At 43.2% G+C, this 17,720-nt stretch overlaps 1 protein-coding gene across 5 annotated transcripts in view; it reads left to right on the forward strand.

The window, feature by feature from the left end:
* Window positions 1–17,720, forward strand: part of CPLANE1 (ciliogenesis and planar polarity effector 1) — a 453,269-nt gene that overhangs the window by 200,424 nt on the left and 235,125 nt on the right. For all 5 annotated transcript variants that reach the window (XM_029578626.1, XM_029578651.1, XM_029578642.1 and 2 more), the window contains exon 23: window positions 768–876. In XM_029578626.1, the coding sequence (XP_029434486.1) occupies window positions 768–876 (109 nt within the window). The remainder of the gene's footprint in view (window positions 1–767; window positions 877–17,720) is intronic.

Genomic DNA, 17,720 nt, shown 5'->3' on the forward strand with positions numbered 1-17,720 from the left:
ATGGAAAAAAGATAAAACTAGAGGTCTCCTTCACAAAATCATGTTTTATTTATTTGGCTGTTGGCAGGCGTTTTTCTTATCTTTTCCTTTATTTATTTGAAGACATCCTTCTAGCTAGGGAATCCCATGTGTGTGGCTCTGTTGCATCTGCTTGTCTTCACAGAGAGTGAAATTGCTTAACTGTAACTGCTGTTCTTTGATGACAACAGTGCAAGCTATACTACCCACTTGACCTCCCCTGTTGATGAATTGTTTTCTATATCTTTCTTTCTAACCTTAGCTAAATAATATTAAACTGAAGCTGTGGATCTGATGATATGCAGGAAACCATCTCACATGTCAAGAAAGCTCTGGAAGCATCTCTTTCACGAGCATGAGACAGACACGTGACTCATGTGTATGGCTTTGTTGGATTGTCTTCTCATGTCTGCCCTTTCAATGGGACATAGAGGCGCCAACTCAAGAAGTGCTCATTGACTGCCAGTGGATTGGCAATTAATATCAAAACATGTTCTCTGGTTCTTGTTTATAAATATTCACAGTGCAACCAAATAATTAAAAAAAAAAAAAAAGTATATGTAAAAAGGAGCCAGATAGGAAAGTATACTAAAATATACCATAAAACCAGGAGTCCTAATTTACAAAACAATCTCTTTTTAAACTGGTTATCAGTGCACTGAATGAAATCAATTTGGATAATAGCTATTCTGTCACTCCTTCCATATGGATTATACCAGTGATGCTGTAAAATGTTTTACTTTGTGCAGATTGCAGAAATTTTGGTAAAGGCGTTTCCAAGTCCTGAAGATGTACGAGTACCACTAAGGGACAAATATCATTCTCTTCAGCAGCGTCTAAGGCAATGTATCATCCAAGGTAATCTTTATCACAGGATGTTACACTTAACTGCTTTATTTTTTTCACTTTTAGCATATTGAACTTAATAGACCTAGTAACAGCGGTTCCATTTCACTCAAACCTGTCAAGGATTATGAATAAATTCAGATACAATGAAAAAGAAAGCTTCTTCTCCATCCGTTATTGATCTGATGCCTGATGGGAGGAGCAATCAGATAGTAGTTAGCACTCTGTTAAAGATCTGTGGTTATATATGAGAGTTGAGGGTGGATCCTTGGATCAGTGGCAGATGACCATGCCCTCAGGGGATGATCCCGAGAGGGACCACCGGTCAGGAGACAAACACACACTAGTTCTTTTATTAGACAGTATACTGAACCACCAGAGATGGCAGTAGTGAGCTGGTAAGCCCGGCTGGGCTGTAGTCCCTCAGATACTGGAACAGCGATTCCTGGAGGCTGAGCTGAAGAGAGACTGAGATATAGTGAGTAGGCAGGGTATGTCCCAATGAAGCCCATGAGCTGGAAAGTATAGGCCCTCGAGGAGCGAGTACCCGCTTCCAGGGAAAGCTCAGAGAGAATGGTGGTAACTCACTGATATAGCTGATATAGTTGGTAGTGAAAACTTCCAGGCAGAAGAGTATATGAAGCAAGTCTGGGATCAGGGCCTTCGAGGAGTGAGTACCGGTTCCAGACTGTCACCTGAAAAAAAAACAAGGAGAGAGCGAGGCCCCCAAGGAGCGGGTACCTCTGGTAAGTCCGAGGAGGCAGAGTAGCTTAGGTAGCGAAACCCTTGCTAACTCGATGTGTTAGCAAATTCTGAGACCTTAAATATCCGTCACGGGTGATGTCATCTTCGGGGAAAGCCCCCGAGGTTCGTGCCAATGCTGGTACTTCATTCGGGGCCGCGCGGCGCGCGCGCCCCTAGGCCTCCAGGAAACATGGCGGTTGCAGCATCGAGCCGGTCCGGGAACACCAGAGGACAAGTGGCAGGAGAATGCCGCGGCAGCCAATCTTCCCGCGGACGGAGAGGGAGGAGCCAGAGAGGAAAGGAGGGCGGAGAGAGGGCGTCGGGCACCGACGGACACAACACCATCAGTGTTGAGATGTTTCTGCCTGTTTCAATCATAGCTGGACAGTGACATCAGCATAATTAGGACTTCTGCCCAGTGGCGTAGCCAGAATTGATTTTTTGGGTGGGCACAAGGTTAATATGGGTGGGCTGTAGGCATGCAGTTCTACTAGTTGTTTTCTTGTTGATAAATAATGCCATATACTGCACCCTAGAATGGCTTTCTAAGTAATTTGCAACAGTCATTATGCATCATATATGAAACTTTAAAATAATTTACCTCAAGTATTTCAAGCACTTACCAGCATTAAAAATTCCTTGTTAATCAGAATTTATTTTATATTTATTGCAGTTTATAAATGCACAAGTATAGAAAACAATCAGATCAATCATGTAATAAAACAAAAATTAATGTATTCTTTCATTATCCATCTTTACAGAAAACCAGAAATCATCATAAATACAATAAAATATAATTAATCATCAGAACAGGAGCAGCGCAGAGCTAGGGCAATTCACATTACAACTAATGAAAAGAAAATTCAAATTCTGGTGTCACCTCAGCAAAAAGTAACCCTCCACTACTATTTTGTGAAGTAACACAAACTCTTGCAAAGAAAGAGGCATCTAGAACCTTGCTATACAGTCACAGCACTGACTCTCTCAGGATTCAAATAACAGCAACCTTATGAAAAAGCAGCAATGCAAATACTACACTAGGCCCTAGAACATTAATACATCACCTACAGGAATAACAGAACAAGCTGGACTACTACTACAGAGAAACTACACGCTAGCAAAAAACTGCATTTCAGTCACACACACACAGGCAAAACAGAGACCGATCTTTACCTAATATAGAAATAAGGGTCTATAAATTAGAAATAGAAACATGCAGATAAAACCAAAATAGCCTGAGAAACTAAAGTTTCTGAACAGTGGAATACTTAAGAAAGAGCAAAATACAAAAATATAAGAAATGCACATTCCTAAAGATGACATATTTAAATTGCTAATATCTCAAAATAATTTTTTTTTTTTTTTTTTACCTTTGTTGTCTGTATTCTTCTAATCAGTTGGTCCTGGCCTCTTTTTCCTATTTTTTTCCCTTGTCGCTCATTTCCTAATTCCTTTTCAGTGTCTTTCTTCTACTACTGTCTTGTTCCCTTCCACACACACACATGCACGCTTTCTCTCACACACTCAAGCTCTCACTCTCATATGCTCTCCCCCCGACACACACAAGCTCACATTCTCTGCAGTCACACATACAAGCTCTCACTTTCTCACCCCTCCCCAGGCTTACATTCTTATGAACACACAGACACACATCCAGGCACCCATTCTCACCCACACACACAAACCCAGACTCCCATTCTCACCCACAAACCCATGCTCCCATTCTCACCCACACATACACACATTCAAGCACCCATTCTCACCCACATATCCAAGCTTCCATTCTCAACCACAAACAAACCCAGGCTTCTATTCTCACCCACACATACACACATTCAAGCTCCCATCTCACCCCCACACACACCCAGACTCCCATTCTCACCCACACATACACACATTTAAGCACCTATTCTTACCTACATATTCAAGCTTCTATTCTCACCCATATACAAACCCAAGCTCCCATTCTCACCCATATATACACACATTTAAGCTGCCATTCTCACCCACACACAAACCCAGGCTTCTGTTCTCACCCACACACATACACATTCAAGCTCCCATTCTCACCCACCCATTCACACATTCAAGCTCCCATTCTCACCCATGCATACCCACATTCAAGCTCCCATTCTGAGTCCCACACACCCATTATCATCCACACATCCACACAAGCCCGCGCACAGCTTCCGGTTCTGCTTCCTCCCCCCAGCAGGAAGATCAGTTGGCACTGCTTAGATGCTCGGGGAGAGTTATTTTCCTTGGATTTTGCTAAGCCTAGCTGTTCCCTTTCTGATGATGGGTTGGTCATGGCCTTGACTGGTGGGACGCCAGATCTCGGTTCTCTCTTAACTGGTTTTCCGCTGGTAAGGGCAATTCTCTGGGACCAGCTGCAGTTTTTTTCTGGGCTTGGACTGGACCCGGCTGCTTTTTCTTGGGTGGAATTTTTTCAAGGCTTATAGTCTTCTGCTTCCCCCATTTCTGTCTGGTCAGACCCTTAGCCGGTGGCTCCTCCCTCTTCCAGTCTATGCTTAAGCGCTGGGGCTCTCCTCGGCCTTCTGCGGTTGTTCCCGAAAGGAATCCGGATGGCACTGATGATGAGGTTGATCCTGCTTCCCTGGAAGATGTGGAAATTCCTCCAGGGCTGGAAACATATCGAACCATGTTGCGGATCTTTCATAGAGATGAACTGCCAGCCCTGATTTCCCAGACTTTGAAATAGCTGGGTGTTTCTGGTTCGGATGCTATGTCAGAGCCGAGGAAGAATCCCATTTTGGTTTCCTTATGTATTTTCCCAGTGATGGATGCCATCCAGGAATTGATTGATCTGGAATGGGATGCCCCAGAGGCAAATTTTAAAGGGGGTCGGACATCGGAAGTTCTGTACCCCCTGTATCTGGCTGTGAGAGAGCGTTTGTGTTTTCCTAAAGTGGATGCTCTGGTATGTACCGTGTCTAAGCGGAAAACTATCCCCATAGAGGGAGGAGCGGCCTTGAAGGATGCAGGAAGGACATTAGGAGGACGTTAGGAGGACATTGGGTTATGCGATCGAGGTGCGGCTGCGGCCGCCATCTTGGCTCGATCCCGTGGCATGTCAGTGCCTTGCACCCCAGTCGCCTGCACTCGGCCTCCTCGGCGTCGCGATCGGCACCGCGGGTATCCTGGACCCCCAGAATACTTCCCACGGTGAGCCGCCACAAAATCGCCGCGATTGTAGGGGGTTAGAGGGGGGAAACCCGGAGGCGGGGCCGTGGAGCTCAGTCTCCCGGCTTCCTCGCTGGTGACATCATCACTCGGAAGTCTCCGGATTGGGGTTATTCTTAAGCTCTTGAGGCAGTAGTGATGAATTTACAGATTGCCTCCTGTTGCGCCGTAGTGGTGAGATCTTGTCTACTTCTCTCTCAGGAGGTTGATGAGTCTGGAGGGAATTCCAGTGCGGTTATGGAACCTGCTGCTGCTTTTTTACCAGATGTAGGCTGTGATTTGGTCCAACCTTGGCCAGAGGAGTGGCTTCAATGATAGTGGCTAGGCATCAACTCTGGTTGCAAAATTGGTCAGCTAACACAGCTTTCAAAGCCAATCATATCAATATGCCCTTTAAAGGCTTGCTCTTGTTTGGGAGTGAGTTGGAGAAACTGGTGAGTAATTGGGGCAAGTCTCCGGTGTCTCGGTTGCTGGAGGATAAGAAACAGTTACAGCACCCCTTTAGTATGAGGAGGTTGTTTCTGGGGTTCCAGGCGTTTTCGTCTCTACAGAGGGACGATCTTTCAGCGGAATCTCAGTCCTTTTATCCCCAGCAGCCCAAGAGAGGAACTGGCTCAGGTGATGGACCTTCTCGAAGCTTCCCAATGAAGGTTTGCAATCCACCTTCCGGAACAGGAAATAAGGGGAAGTCTCTTTCTCTTTTATTGGAAGTGGATCCAGATCACATCGGACCAGTGGGTCCTGCTGGTGATACGAGAAGGGTATGCACTAGAATTTCGCAGTATTCCTCGGCGTGTTCATGGTGTCCCCTTGCCACAAACCCCAGAAGAAGCAGGAAGTGGAGTTCACGCTTTGAAGGCTCCTCAGACTGAGGGCTGTGGTTCCGGTGCCCACATCTCAAGAAAGTATCAGGCGATATTCCATTTATTTTGTTGTGCCTAAGAAGGAGTGCTCCTTTCGTCCCATCTTGGATCTCAAGAGGGTCAGCCGTCACTTGAAGGTGACTCATTTTCAAATGGAAACCTTATGCTCTATAATAATGGTGGTACAGTTGAGGGAATTTCTGACCACCTTGGATCTGTCAGAGGCTTACTTTCATATTCCCATCCAATTGGAACACCAACGCTTTCTATTTTTTGTGGTGTTGGGGCACCATTATCACTTTCAGGCGCTGCCTTTCTGTCTAGCCACCACTCCCAGAACATTTTCCAAGATTATGGTGATGGTAGTGGCGGCCGTGTGAAAAGAAAGAATCCTGGTGTACCTGTATTTGGACAACTGGCTGATTCGAGCCAAGTCTCAGGAAGAGAGCTGCCTGGTGACACACAAAGTGATCTACTTATTGCAGGAATTCGTTTGAGTAGCTTGGCCCTTAATTCCTTGAAGGTCTTGCCTGTTTCAGAGACCTGGTGAATGGTGTTTTCTTGTCGTCTCATCCTAAAGTGACCCTTATTTTTGAAGGGAGTGAAGCACCTTAGACCTCACTTGAGGTTACCTGTTCCATTGTAGAGTATTAAATTGATGCTAGACTTTTTGGCGGACCCTATTTTCCCACTGCATAGCCTTTCCTTATAGTTGTTGGCTTTGAAGACAATGTTCCTGGTGGCTGTATGTTCTGTGCATTGGATTTCTGAGCTGCTGGTATTGTCTTGCTGGGAGTTGTTCCTTCGGGTGACTCCAAGAGCATTACAGCTGTGTACTGTTCCATCCTTCTTACCCAAGGTAGTCTCGGACTTTCATTTGAATCAGTCCATCTCCTTGCCATCCCTGGATAAGGTCAGGGATGCGGAGGAGTTTAGCCTTTTGTGTTCCTTGGATGTTACGCGTCTTGTCGTGTGGTATCTGGAGGTCTTTGAGTTTTTTCAAAAGATGGATCGCCTCTTTGTTCTCCATGGCAAGAGTAAGCAGGGTGCTCCGACTTCACAGGCTACTATAGCTTGTTGCATTAAGGAGGTGGTCACAGCCACGTATCTGGATGCTGGAAAGCCATTGCCTACCAGGTTAGTGCTCATTCCATTAGGACTCAGGCAGTGTCATGAGCTGCAACGTTGTCCTCCTTAAACACTTTTTCCAGGTTTTATAGTCTGTGCAGGCCCTGGAGGATGCAGCCTTTGCACGTGCAATTTTGACTGGACCACAGGCAGCCTCCCACCCTGTTGGGGAGGAGCTTTAGTACATCTTACTCATCTGTCTACATGCTAGGTAATGGAGAAATTACTTACATGATAATTTCATTTTCCTTAGTGTAGACAGATGGACTCAGGTTCCTGCCCTTGGCTGCCGCATGAGTGTGTCAGTTGTTCTGCTGTGGGGCTCTGGGTCCCAAGGGAATACTGGTAAGAGTTCATCCAGGCCCTAGCTTGGGGTACCTAGAATCTTATGTGGGTTCAGTGTTTTGATGTGTAAATATTAACCAAATATATTATGTTTATCACTGTTACCATGTTTTTGGACTGTTACTATGTACTTTCAAACATTGTTGTATTTATAATCATTGTAAAGCCTGTTGCTGCATTATGTTCCACTGTAAACCGAGGTGATGTTACAAACGAGCCGCGGTATATAAAAAAACCTTAAATAAATTAAATAATGCTTGGTTGAGTTCAATTCTGGTTACCTGTTTTTAATCAAGTTTTTTGCTAGTCTGTCTACAGTTGCTTTTGAAGAGAATACTGACAGGCTGGGGTCATGTATACTGTGACTTCAGCTTTCTCCGTCTCCATCTGCTGGCAGGGGAACATAAACCCACCAGTCCTGAGTCCATCTGTCTACACTAAGGAAAACAAATTATCAGGTAAATAATTTCTCCATTAAATAATAAGGTACCTTATGGAGATGCAGAGTGCCATGCAAGGCACCAGCATAAACTCTCTCTCAAATGATTTTATTGATGATAAAGCATTATATAGAATTTACAGTTGTATATTTCCAACCTCTAAACAAGGTTACATAATTATCAAAATTTCTATGATTGGCTTTCTATTATAAATAAATAATCTGATTGGCCATATAGTAATTTAATTCTCATCTCATATGTAAATTTTTCTTTGAATATTGCAGCATTAGCAGCCTTATATCTGTTTTAATAATTTTTTAAATAATTTTAGATGGAAAGTCAACTGGCCTTGTTGCTTTAGATATATTTCTTTGACCCCATGCATTTTTATCTAGCTTATAGTGTCTGACTGTCTAGGAGAACAAGTATGGTTGTAGCAGAAATATCATGTTACAATGTTGTTCTTTAAAAAAAAAAAAATAAATAAAATATATATATATATATATACACACCATATTTTTCGCTCCATAAGGCGCACCTAGGGTTCAGAGGGGGAAAATGAAAAAAGAAGATGGTGTGCTAAACCGACTTTGTTCCTGGGCGTCTGTGCGTCTTATGGAGCGTCTGTTTCCGGCATTAAAATCAGGGGTGTGCATACAATTTTTTTTGTCCGTTTCATTTTCGGGTCTGGGGAGGGCCATTTCAGTCCACTCCCCAGATCAGAAAACATTTATCATGCTAATTCATGGAATAAAAAAACCCAGCCCTTCAAATTTAATTCCACCCTCCTGACCCCCCCCAAGACTTGCCAAAAGTCCCTGGTGGTGTCGTGGGCATCCCGGGAGCGATTAATTAATTAAGAATTGGTATAAAGATAAAATCATAAAAGGCATAAAAACTAGCTATTACAAAGTAGATTAATGATTTCTCCTCTTTTATGCTTTTATAAAGTAAAATTTCTAATACATTAAGGTCATTAGTTAGTTGCATCTGTGTACGCATAATCAAAAAGCCATGTCTTAAGCTCTGCCTTGAATTTCCTACTGTCTGCTTGGAGTCTTATCTGGACAGGTAATGTGTTTCAGAGCTTCGGGCCGGCGATTGATATTGCTCGATCACGAACCTGACTGAGGTGAGCTGACTTTATTGAAGGGATAGTTAAAAGAGCCTTGTTTGCCGATCTGAGGTTTCTCTGCGAGGCATGTAAATGGATAGCTGTGTTCAACCATTCAGTTTTTTCGCCATAGATGATAATATGTATAATACATGCAGTTTTATATTGTATGCATTGTGTGATGGGTAACCAATGAAGATCAATTAAAACTGGTATAATATGGTCACATTTCTTTTTATTGGTCAACCTTTGGCAGCAGCATTCTGTAACACCTGTAGTGGACGTGTTGTGGAGAGAGGGAGCCCTAGAAATAGGGAATCACAGTAATCAATATTCGAAAAAATCAAGGTCTGGAGGACTGTCCTGTAATCATTCATGTCGAGTAAAAGTTTTAGACTTCGTAACGAAAGCAATTTAAAATAACAGTCTCTTAATTTGATAGATAAGTGTTTTTTAAAGCTAAGTTTGGAGTCTAATATTATCCCTAGGTCTTTTACGAATAAGGTGGGCTGTATTTTAATATTATTCTCGAATAAAAGAGGGGGATATCCTTGTCTCTGTATTTCCTCTCTAGAAGTAATATTTCTGTTTTATCCATATTCAGCACAAGTTTCATATGTAGGAGTTGCTTTATAGCATTTAGATATACTACAATTATCTTATAAAAATTTAGGCCTAATCCTGCAAATAAGTGACATATTGGTAATAGATGTTAAAAAGGGTGGCTGAGAGTGCCAGACCTGTGTGGTATTCCGGTATTTAGAGGAATTTTATTTGAGACCGATATCTAAGCAAAGCACAGTTCTAAAATCAAAACAAAATTAACAATAAATGGAGAAATTAGCTAATCTCAGTACACACATTCAAATGCAACTTAATCTAAACTCACCTAACTGCAACCCCATATCTTCACTATACCTATATGTAAGCGCTAACTGTACTAGAAATACTTGATTAAAAAACACATGCTTTGGCCAATTTCTTGAATCTCAAATAATTCAGGTGCCTTGTGAGCCTGAGGATGATAGTGGTGGCCTAGCCAGGATATCTTTCCCGTATCTATATTTCTTTTAACGTGTTAGCCAGCCTTATAAAATCATCATGTTTGTTTGGCCCTGCCACTTCTCCAGTGTCTTTTGAATCATTCATTCAATTTCTTTCAGATTTTTGTCACAGATGATAGAACACCAAATGATTCTGCCTCTCACTTTCTGGCCTCAACATCTCTAGTTAGGTTTACTTTTCTTTATTTTACCACCAGTCACATTAAAATCAAAGTGGTTTACAATAAAACATAATGCATAAACATTTTATATAGGAAGAGGAGCGACCTACTGTTTAGAGCAATGGCTTGAGAACCAGTAAAACCAGAGTTCAAATCCCATTTACCCCACTGATACTCCTTGTGATCTGGGACAACTCATTTCAACTCCTGTTGTCTCAGATATCTACTTAGATTGTAAATTCTGTGGGCAGAAAGCTTAAAAACTGCCTTGAGCATCATTTGGAAAGACTGGCTAAAAGATTGGCTAAAAATCCCTTTAGCATGAGCACATGCTAAAGGGATTTCTCTGGTGGAACTGTTTACTGCATTGCAAAATCTTCATTCTGGCTAAGTATTTTCTGCTTATTTTTACTTATTTTTGCTTATTGATCTGAAGTTGTGTAGAAAGCTTGTGTAGAAAGCTTCTGTGATTATTTCCTGCCTGTGTTTTAACTTCTTTATAGTCTGTTTCATTTTGTGTAGAAAGCTTGTGTAGAAAGCTTCTGTGATTATTTCCTGTCTGCAAAGCTATCAGCTTTTAAACTGGTAAAATCTCTCTAGTTTGGGGTTAGCTGGCACAAACTAAAAAACTGGGGCATAAAGACTGTTTTTTTAAAAAAAGAATTGACCAAAACGCAAAGACAACAGTCCAGTAGTGCCCTGCTTTACCCAGCTTGTCCCAGGCTAAACTGTTTGACTCCCTCCCACCCTACCCCTCTACCCACCCACCCCTGGGGCTTGTTTCTAATAAAGACTGCCTAGATTACCATTGGCAGCAAGATAAATTAGTACATTGGTTACAGTCAAGGAAATAAAGTCACAAATTACCAAGATGAGGACTATCCAATGTAACTGCTGTGGAGCCTTTATTCTGAGGGAAAGCATCTGGAAACTTAGAGCTTGCCCAATTTGTGCACAACTCTCTTCCTTGAAAATGGAGCTGACTGTGATTAAAGATCAATTAGCTTCAATTAAAAGAATTACACCCACATTGCATTACTCAGAAAATAATTCCCCAATACCACAAACAAACCAGGAGTCAAGAAAAGGAGATCCATTAGGCTCAGGTAGGACCCACAGTCACCCATTCTTGACAGAAGAGCAGCCAACAGGTATACCGCCCCACTCAAACAGGTCATTAGGAAATTCTTTAAAAACCAGGAATACAGTTGGCTCTGGTAGAATTAGACCTGTGATGAGGAGACACACAATGTACCAAATGCAAAAAGAACAACAAGTCTTCTCTAAAATAAAAACTGAAGAAGTTCTTGAGAAAAGCATTGCAGTATTACCAGAAAAGAGAGAGAAAACACAATGCATGCAGTATTTCAAGATCCATAAGCAAAAGAAAAATCTAATTGAGATGGATAACTCTGTCAACAGTGGCACTACCGCAAAAAGAAATAGTGAAGTGAATAACAAATATCTCACAAGGAGTCAAGGAAATGCAATAACCGTAAAGAGAGTACCTGGAAGGCTATGACCACAAATGCTCATAGTTTGGGAAATAAAATCCCAGATCTGCAGACCCTAATGGCTGACGCAGAATTGGACATTGTTGCTATCACAGAAACATGGTTCACAGAATCTCATGAATGGGATACAACAATACCAGGCTACAACTTGTTAAGGAAGGACAGAGAGGATAGAAAAGGGGGAGGTGTGGCTCTTTATGTCAGAAACAACATCCAAGCAACTGAGCTACAAGGAAGTTGGGGTATTGAAGAAGCTCTATGGGTCGACCTAAAAAAAGATGACGGAGCGTCCATTTATATTGGAGTGGTTTACAGGCCTCCAAACCAAAAGGAAGAGCTGGACAGAGATCTGGTTGAAGACATCCATAAGATAGGTAAGAAGGGAGAAGTGGTGATCGTGGGTGACTTTAATATGCCAGATGTAGACTGGAAAATCCCATCTGCAGAAACTAAAAATAGTAGAGCGATAGTGGATGCCATGCAAGTATCTTTGTTCAAACAAATGGTGTTGGAACCCACGAGAGAAGGAGCTATACTCGACTTAGTGCTCACTAATGCAGATAATGTCTCAGATGTCCAGGTGGGCGCCCACCTCAGTAGCAGTGATCATCAAACGGTATGGTTTAATATCACTAAAAGAATAGGGAAAAGAACCACAAAGACCCGAGTTTTACAGTTCAAAAACACAGACTTTGAGGAAATGGGGAACTACCTGGAGGAAGAACTTAAAGGATGGGAGAACGAGAGAGATGTGGATCAGCAGTGGACCAATCTAAAAGGAGCAATCACCAAGGCAACTGCTCTATATGTTAGAAATGTAAAGAAAAGCAAAAGAAAACTGAAACCTATCTGGTTCTCAAAGGAGGTGGCTGACAAAATTAAAGCTAAAAGAACAGCATTCAAGAAATATAAAGGATCCCAAAGGGAGGAGCACAAAGAAGAATATTTGTATCAACTGAGGGAGACAAAGAAATTAATCAAGTTGGCAAAGAGTCAAGCAGAAGAGAGGATTGCCAAGGAGATAAAAAATGGTGACAAAACATTTTTCAGATACATCAGCGAAAAGAGAAAGGTCCAAAGTGGTATAGTGAAATTGAAAGGTGGTAATGATCAATGTGTGGAGAGAGACGAAGAAATGGCAGAAATATTAAACGAATACTTCAGCTCTGTGTTCACTAAAGAAGACCCTGAAGAAGGACCATCTCTAAACAACAAGAAACTGGAGGGAAGGGGAATAGATGAAAATCCTTTTACAGTAGAAAATGTGTGGGAAGAACTAAAGAACCTGAAAGTGGACAAAGCCATGGGGCCTGATGGGATTCATCCAAGGATATTGAGGGAGCTCAGAGATGTTCTGGTGGGTCCACTGTGTGACCTGTTCAATAGATCCCTAGAAACGGGAGTGGTGCCGAGTGATTTTGATACGGTTCCGCACAGGAGACTGGTGAATAAAACGAGAAGCTTGGGAGTGAGTGACAAGGTGGTGACCTGGATTGCAAATTGGTTGACGGACAGAAGACAATGTGTGATGGTAAACGGAACCTTCTCTGAAGAGAGAGCGGTTTTAAGCGGTGTACCGCAAGGATCGGTGTTGGGACCGGTCCTGTTCAATATCTTTGTGAGCGACATTGCGGACGGGATAGAAGGTAAGGTTTGTCTTTTTGCGGATGACACTAAGATCTGCAACAGAGTGGACACGCCGGAAGGAGTGGAGAGAATGAGACGGGATCTAAGGAAACTGGAAGAGTGGTCGAAGATATGGCAGCTGAGATTCAATGCCAAGAAGTGCAAAGTCATGCATATGGGGAGCGGAAATCCGAATGAACTGTATTCGATGGGGGGGGAAAGGCTGACGTGCACGGAGCAGGAGAGGGACCTTGGGGTGATAGTGTCTAATGATATGAAGTCTGCAAAACAATGCGACAAGGCGATAGCAAAAGCCAGAAGAATGCTGGGCTGCATAGAGAGAGGAATATCGAGTAAGAAAAGGGAAGTGATTATTCCCTTGTACAGGTCCTTGGTGAGGCCTCACCTGGAGTACTGTGTTCAGTTCTGGAGACCGTATCTACAAAAAGACAAAGACAAGATGGAAGCGGTACAGAGAAGGGCGACCAGGAAGGTGGAGGATCTTCATCGCATGACGTACGAGGAGAGATTGAAGAATCTAAATATGTACACCCTGGAGGAAAGGAGGAGCAGAGGTGATATGATACAGACTTTCAGATACTTGAAAGGTTTTAATGATCCAAAGGCAACGACAAACCTTTACCATAAGAAAAAAATCAGCAGAACCAGGGGTCACGATTTGAAGCTCCAGGGAGGAAGATTCAGAACCAATGTCAGGAAGTATTTCTTCACGGAGAGGGTGGTGGATGCCTGGAATGCCCTTCCGGAGGAAGTGGTGAAGACCAGAACTGTGAAGGACTTCAAAGGGGCGTGGGATAAACACTGTGGATCCATAAAGTCAAGAGGCCGCCAATGAAGAGTGGGTGACTCGCCAGAATGATGGCTACTGCCTGGAGACAATACCCTTAGTCAATAAACATACACATGGTTACTGTGACTCCAACATCACTCTAAGATTCAACAGCATGAGGAAATGTGGAAAAAAGGATTTGCACTCACAATGACGGGAGTAGCTGGCTTGTTACGGCGGTTACTACCCCAAACCAAATATCCAGATTACTACCTCCACCTTCCTCTATTCCTGATGCCTTTCAACTAGCTTGATCACTCCATTCTTATACTTCACTTTCAATGCATATCCAGCATAGTTCTCTGCTTCAACAGCAGGGGAAAAGAAAAACTGTTACTTCACACATCCAGCAGAGCTCTCTGCTTAAACGGCAGGGGAGAAGAAAAAAGGGTTCGCACTCACAAAGCGGGGAGTAGCTGGCTTGTTACGGCGGTTACTACCCCAAACCAAATGTACCTGATACTTCACTCTCGACGCATATCCAGCATGGCTCTCTACTTCAACGGCATCGGAGAAAGACTGATACATCACGAATTTCCAGCATAGCTCTCTGCTTCAACGGCAGGGGAAAAGAAAAACTGATACTTCACGCATATCCAGCATAACTTCAACGGCAGGGGAGAAGAAAAAAGGATTCACACTCACAAAGCGGGGAGTAGCTGGCTTGTCACGGCGGTTACTACCCCAAACCAAATGTGCCTGATACTTCACTTTCGATGCATATCCAGCATAGCTCTCTGCTTCAACAGCAGGGGAGAAGATAAACAACCAATAAGGGCTGTATAACATAATCTGGGTAAAAACAAATAAGCATGGGTGTAGCTTGCTTATTGCGGCGGTTACTACTCCTACTACCTCTAACTAATCAAGCTAGATATTTCACTTGGATGCAGCTCCTCCACCGCTCTCTACATTAATGGCGGGGGTGGAAGGGAATTAGAACCAAGAGCTAAGAGAAACAGATAAGTATGGGAGAAGAAATGAGGGAAGCTTGCTGGGCAGACTGGATGGGCCATTTGGTCTTCTTCTGCCGTCATTTCTATGTTTCTATGTTTCTATGTTTCTATGATTGGAGAAGAGCGGTGGTGGTCCCACTTCACAAGAGTGGGAACAGGGAAGAGGCAGGCAACTACAGACCGGTTAGCCTCACTTCGGTGGTGGGAAAAGTAATGGAGTCACTGCTGAAAGAGAGAATAGTGAACTATCTACAGTCTGGAGAATTGATGGACCAGAGGCAGCATGGATTCACCAGGGGAAGATCCTGTCAGACAAATTTGATTGACTTTTTTGACTGGGTAACCAAGGAATTGGATCAAGGAAGAGCACTAGATGTCATCTACTTGGATTTCAGCAAAGCTTTTGATACGGTTCCGCACAGGAGACTGGTGAATAAAACGAGAAGCTTGGGAGTGAGTGCCGAGGTGGTGACCTGGATTGCAAATTGGTTGACGGACAGAAGACAATATGTGATGGTAAATGGAGCCTTCTCTGAAGAGAGAGCGGTTTTAAGTGGTGTACCGCAAGGATCGGTGTTGGGACCGGTCCTGTTCAATATCTTTGTGAGCGACATTGCGGACGGGATAGAAGGTAAGGTTTGTCTTTTTGCGGATGACACTAAGATCTGCAACAGAGTGGACACGCCGGAAGGAGTGGAGAGAATGAGACGGGATCTAAGGAAACTGGAAGAGTGGTCGAAGATATGGCAGCTGAGATTCAATGCCAAGAAGTGCAAAGTCATGCATATGGGGAGTGGAAATCCGAATGAACTGTACTCGATGGGGGGGGGAAAGGCTGATGTGCACGGAGCAGGAGAGGGACCTTGGGGTGATAGTGTCTAATGATGGGAAGACAGCGAAACAATGCGACAAGGCGATAGCAAAAGCCAGAAGAATGCTGGGCTGCATAGAGAGAGGAATATCGAGTAAGAAAAGGGAAGTGATTATTCCCTTGTACAGGTCCTTGGTGAGGCCTCACCTGGAGTACTGTGTTCAGTTCTGGAGACCGTATCTACAAAAAGACAAAGACAAGATGGAAGCGGTACAGAGAAGGGCGACCAGGAAGGTGGAGGATCTTCATCGGATGACGTACGAGGAGAGATTGAAGAATCTAAATATGTACACCCTGGAGGAAAGGAGGAACAGAGGTGATATGATACAGACTTTCAGATACTTGAAAGGTTTTAATGATCCAAAAACAACAACAAACTTCTTCCGTAGGAAAATTATCAGCAGAACCAGGGGTCACGATTTGAGGCTCCAGGGAGGAAGATTCAGAACCAATGTCAGGAAGTATTTCTTCACAGAGAGGGTGGTGGATGCCTGGAATGCCCTTCCGGAGGAAGTGGTGAAGACCAGAACTGTGAAAGACTTCAAAGGGGCGTGGGATAAACACTGCGGATCCATAAAGTCAAGAGGCCGCCAATGAAGAGTGGGTGACTCGCCAGAATGATGGCTATTGACACAATACCCTTATTAAATAAACATACACATGCTTACTGTGACTCCTACATCGCTCTAAGCTTCAACAGCAAGAGGTAATGGAAAAAAGGATTTGCACTCACAAAGAGGGGAGTAGCTGGCTTGTTACGGTGGTTACTACCCCAAACCAAATATGCCTGATACTTCACTTTCAATGCATATACAGCATAGCTCTCTGCTTCAATGACAGGGGAGAAGAATAACTGATACTTCACACATCCAGCAGAGCTCTCTGCTACAACGGCAAGGGAGAAGAAAAAGGGTTCGCACTCAAAAAGCGGGGAGTAGCTGGCTTGTTACGGCGGTTACTACCCCAAACCAAATGTGCCTGATACTTCACTTTCCATGCATATCCAGCATGGTTCTCTGCTTCATCGGCATGGGAGAAAGACTGATACATCACGCATTTCCAGCATAGCTCTCTGCTTCAACGGCAGGGGAAAAAAAAACCAAAACCAAAAACAAAAAACTGATGCTTCACGCATATCCTGCATAGCTTCAACGACAGGGGTGAAGAAAAAAAAGATTCGCAATCACAAAGCGAGGAGTAGCTGGCTTGTTACGGCGGTTACTACCCCAAACCAAATGTGCCTGATACTTCACTTTCAATGCATATCCAGCATAGCTCTCTGCTTCAACGGCAGGGGAGAAGAAAAAAAAAAACAACAACAAGGGCTGTACAACATAGTCTAGGTAAAACAAATAAGCATGGGTGTAGCTTGCTTATCGCGGCGGTTACTGCCCCTACTACCCCTAACTAATCAAGCTAGATATTTCACTTGGATGCAGCTCCATCACTGCTCTCTACATTAATGGTGGGGGTGGAAGGGGAATAGAACAAGGAGCTAAGAGAAACAGATAAGAATGAGAGAAAAAATGTGTGAGGCTTGCTGGGCAGACTGGATGGGCCATTCGGTCTTCTTCTGCCGTCATTTCTATGTTTCTATGTTTCTATATGAAATGGGGAAATGGGCTGAAATCTTAGGAAAGTCAGAGCATATAGTGATGTCACTGAGCATTTGTAAAGCTACCTTTCCATTGGCTAGTGCCTGTGATGACCAGCTGATTATTTTTATTTGATTTCCTATAGGAATACACTGTCTCTATTACAGAGAAGTTCTAGATATATGTTTCTACAGCTTCTTGTGAATCAGTTATTTACTCTTTCGGATAATAGAAGGACTAGGGGGCACTCCATGAAGTTAGCATGTAGCACATTTAAAACTAATCAGAGAAAATTCTTTTTCACTCCAATGTACATTTAAACTCTGGAATTTGTTGCTATGGGATGTGGTTAGTGCAGTTAGTGTAGCTGGGTTTAAAAAG

The sequence above is a fragment of the Rhinatrema bivittatum genome, chromosome 1 (assembly GCF_901001135.1).
Source record: "Rhinatrema bivittatum chromosome 1, aRhiBiv1.1, whole genome shotgun sequence".
In the NCBI taxonomy this organism is placed as follows: Eukaryota; Metazoa; Chordata; class Amphibia; order Gymnophiona; family Rhinatrematidae; genus Rhinatrema; species Rhinatrema bivittatum.